Source organism: Limulus polyphemus, unplaced genomic scaffold (genome assembly GCF_000517525.1).
Source record: "Limulus polyphemus unplaced genomic scaffold, Limulus_polyphemus-2.1.2 Scaffold314, whole genome shotgun sequence".
In the NCBI taxonomy this organism is placed as follows: Eukaryota; Metazoa; Arthropoda; class Merostomata; order Xiphosura; family Limulidae; genus Limulus; species Limulus polyphemus.
In genome coordinates, this window is record NW_013665924.1 from 18077 (window position 1) to 20269 (window position 2193).

At 38.7% G+C, this 2193-nt stretch overlaps 1 protein-coding gene across 3 annotated transcripts in view; it reads right to left on the reverse strand.

Moving 5' to 3' along the window:
- Positions 1–6: 6 nt before the first annotated feature.
- LOC111085290 overlaps positions 7–2193 on the reverse strand; it is a 61711-nt gene continuing 59524 nt past the window's right edge. For all 3 annotated transcript variants that reach the window (XM_022383159.1, XM_022383157.1, XM_022383158.1), the window contains exons 7-8: positions 1454–1828; positions 7–1346 (exon numbers count right to left, since the gene is read on the reverse strand). In XM_022383159.1, coding sequence (XP_022238867.1) covers positions 460–1346; positions 1454–1828 — 1262 coding nt within the window. In that variant the 3' untranslated portion in view covers positions 7–459. The remainder of the gene's footprint in view (positions 1347–1453; positions 1829–2193) is intronic.

Consider the following 2193-nt stretch of genomic DNA (forward strand, 5'->3'; position numbering starts at 1 on the left):
TGCTTATTTAGTTTCTGACATATTTAATAACCAGAGCTTAATATGATATGCTTATTTAGTTTCTGACATATTTAATAACCAGAGCTTAATATGATATGCTCTATTAGTTTATGAGATATTTAATAATCAGAGCTTAATATGATATGCTCCTTTAGTTTCTGACATATTTAATAAACAGAGCTTAATATGATATGCTTATTTAGTTTCTGACGTATTTAATAACCAGATCTTAATATGATATGCTTATTTAGTCTACGAGATATTCAATAACCAGAGCTTAATATGATATGCTTCTTTGGTTTCTGACATATTTAGTAATCAGAGCGTAATGGGAGATGTTTCTTTGCATTCATATATGATTCAATTTTTGAGCTTTACGTGAAAGGCTTCTCTTCTATCGATTGTTTCGAAGGTAATAGAAAACTAATTTTTAAATGATAATTTTAAAGGCATAAAAGCCTAAGACACTATTGATTCCTCCTCACTGACTTCCTTTTGTGGCATTATAAAATGTTGTAATGGTAGATCTTCCTCGCTGATTCCTGGATAGATTGGAATAAATGGTGGCCATCCAATTAATGCCGGGTCATTGCAGAAGAAAGACCCCGGATCGTTATGACAACTGTAGTCATAGTAATCGTACTCTAGTCCATCTTCAGATTCTCCAATTGAAAATTCTGACAAGGACTGAGTTGACGCGACGATGCTTTCTGACTTTAGAGATTTATCTTTTAACCTGTCTACAGACTTCATGTCTGTTGGACAGACATTTCTAACAGCCTTATATACGTGATGACGTGACATGTTTTGACGAACTCCCTCGCTTCGTGGTTTTGGTTGCGGTGTAACTGCTGCTATTGGGAGTTTTCGTCTAGTTGCTGGTGTTAAACACCGGCGTTGGAGAAGAGATGGGCAAGGGCTTTGTGGTGGAGTGAGGGTGCAAACACTACTTGTAGATCGAAAAAGAAACGTATTGTGTAGTAGTTCCTCAGGACTAACTTTATCCTGACTGGTTACTGTCTTGTCCTGACTGGTTGCTGTCTTGTCTTGACGTCGGAGGGAAGCAGGGGAACAAGAGAGATCTGATACTGATGTGGTACCAGTTAAAAGTTTGACTTTTGGGCAAGGTTCTTGAATATTGTGGACAGACGAACAGGGTGACTCGGAACAGAGGCTCTTGCGTTTCTGGCGACATCTATTGTAGACTTCTTGTAAAACCAGCAAGATGGTGATGGCACTACCAACAACCGAAGCCAACACTACAAGGGTTAAATGTACAGCGCTGAATTTGACCTTCCCTGTTGAAGGACCATCCCAAACTGCTGTTAGGCTACTGACTTTCAAACCTGAATGAATCAATAGAAAACTATTAATATCGTCTCAACTTCTGTGTTACAATCAATCACAAGTAATAATAAAAAGAAATTTCCATAATTTCATCAGAAACGTTTACCTTTTATGTAAAACTTCAGAGTGAACTCTCCCTCGGTGGAAACCGAACCATTCGATGTGTGAAGGTCTATCCGGAGGGTCGAGCTGTAGGATTCTACCGGAGCATAGGTCATCTGGTTGTTCACGGTGGTCAACAGAGTTCCAACAGGTGAAGTACTATCTCTAACGGTCAGCCAGAACTCGGAGTCGATATCTACTTTAACAAACTGGACGCTTAGTTTACCTTCTGGCCAGGCTTCGAGAGTCCAGAAGCTGGGTTGGAGAGTACCAGAAGATATTCTTGCTGTCAGAGTTCCATTACTTGTGACGTTCACCTTGCAGCTAGAGTTACAATTAATCTTTAGTAGGAGATCATCAGATATGGTCGTGGTGTCCTCTGTTGACAAATAAAAGCAACAAACGCGTTCATTATTATAATTTTATCTATTATTCCGTTGGACAAAGCGCTATAAACCATTCATTATAAAACAAATATCTAGTAGAACCCGAAACAGATATCTGGTAGAACCATAAACAGATACCTGGTAGAACCCTAAACAGATATCTAGTAGAACCCTTTACATCAGAATTTTATAGAAGCACTATAATCTTAATGTTGAGTACAATTCAAAAATGATCAAAGTTGGAGTAAAACTGACTAAACCGATTGTAGGGATACTTTCCTACCCATAACCTCCCAGCTAGAGTGACATTTTCCTACCCATAGCTTCCCAGCTAGAGTGACACTTTCCTACCAATAGC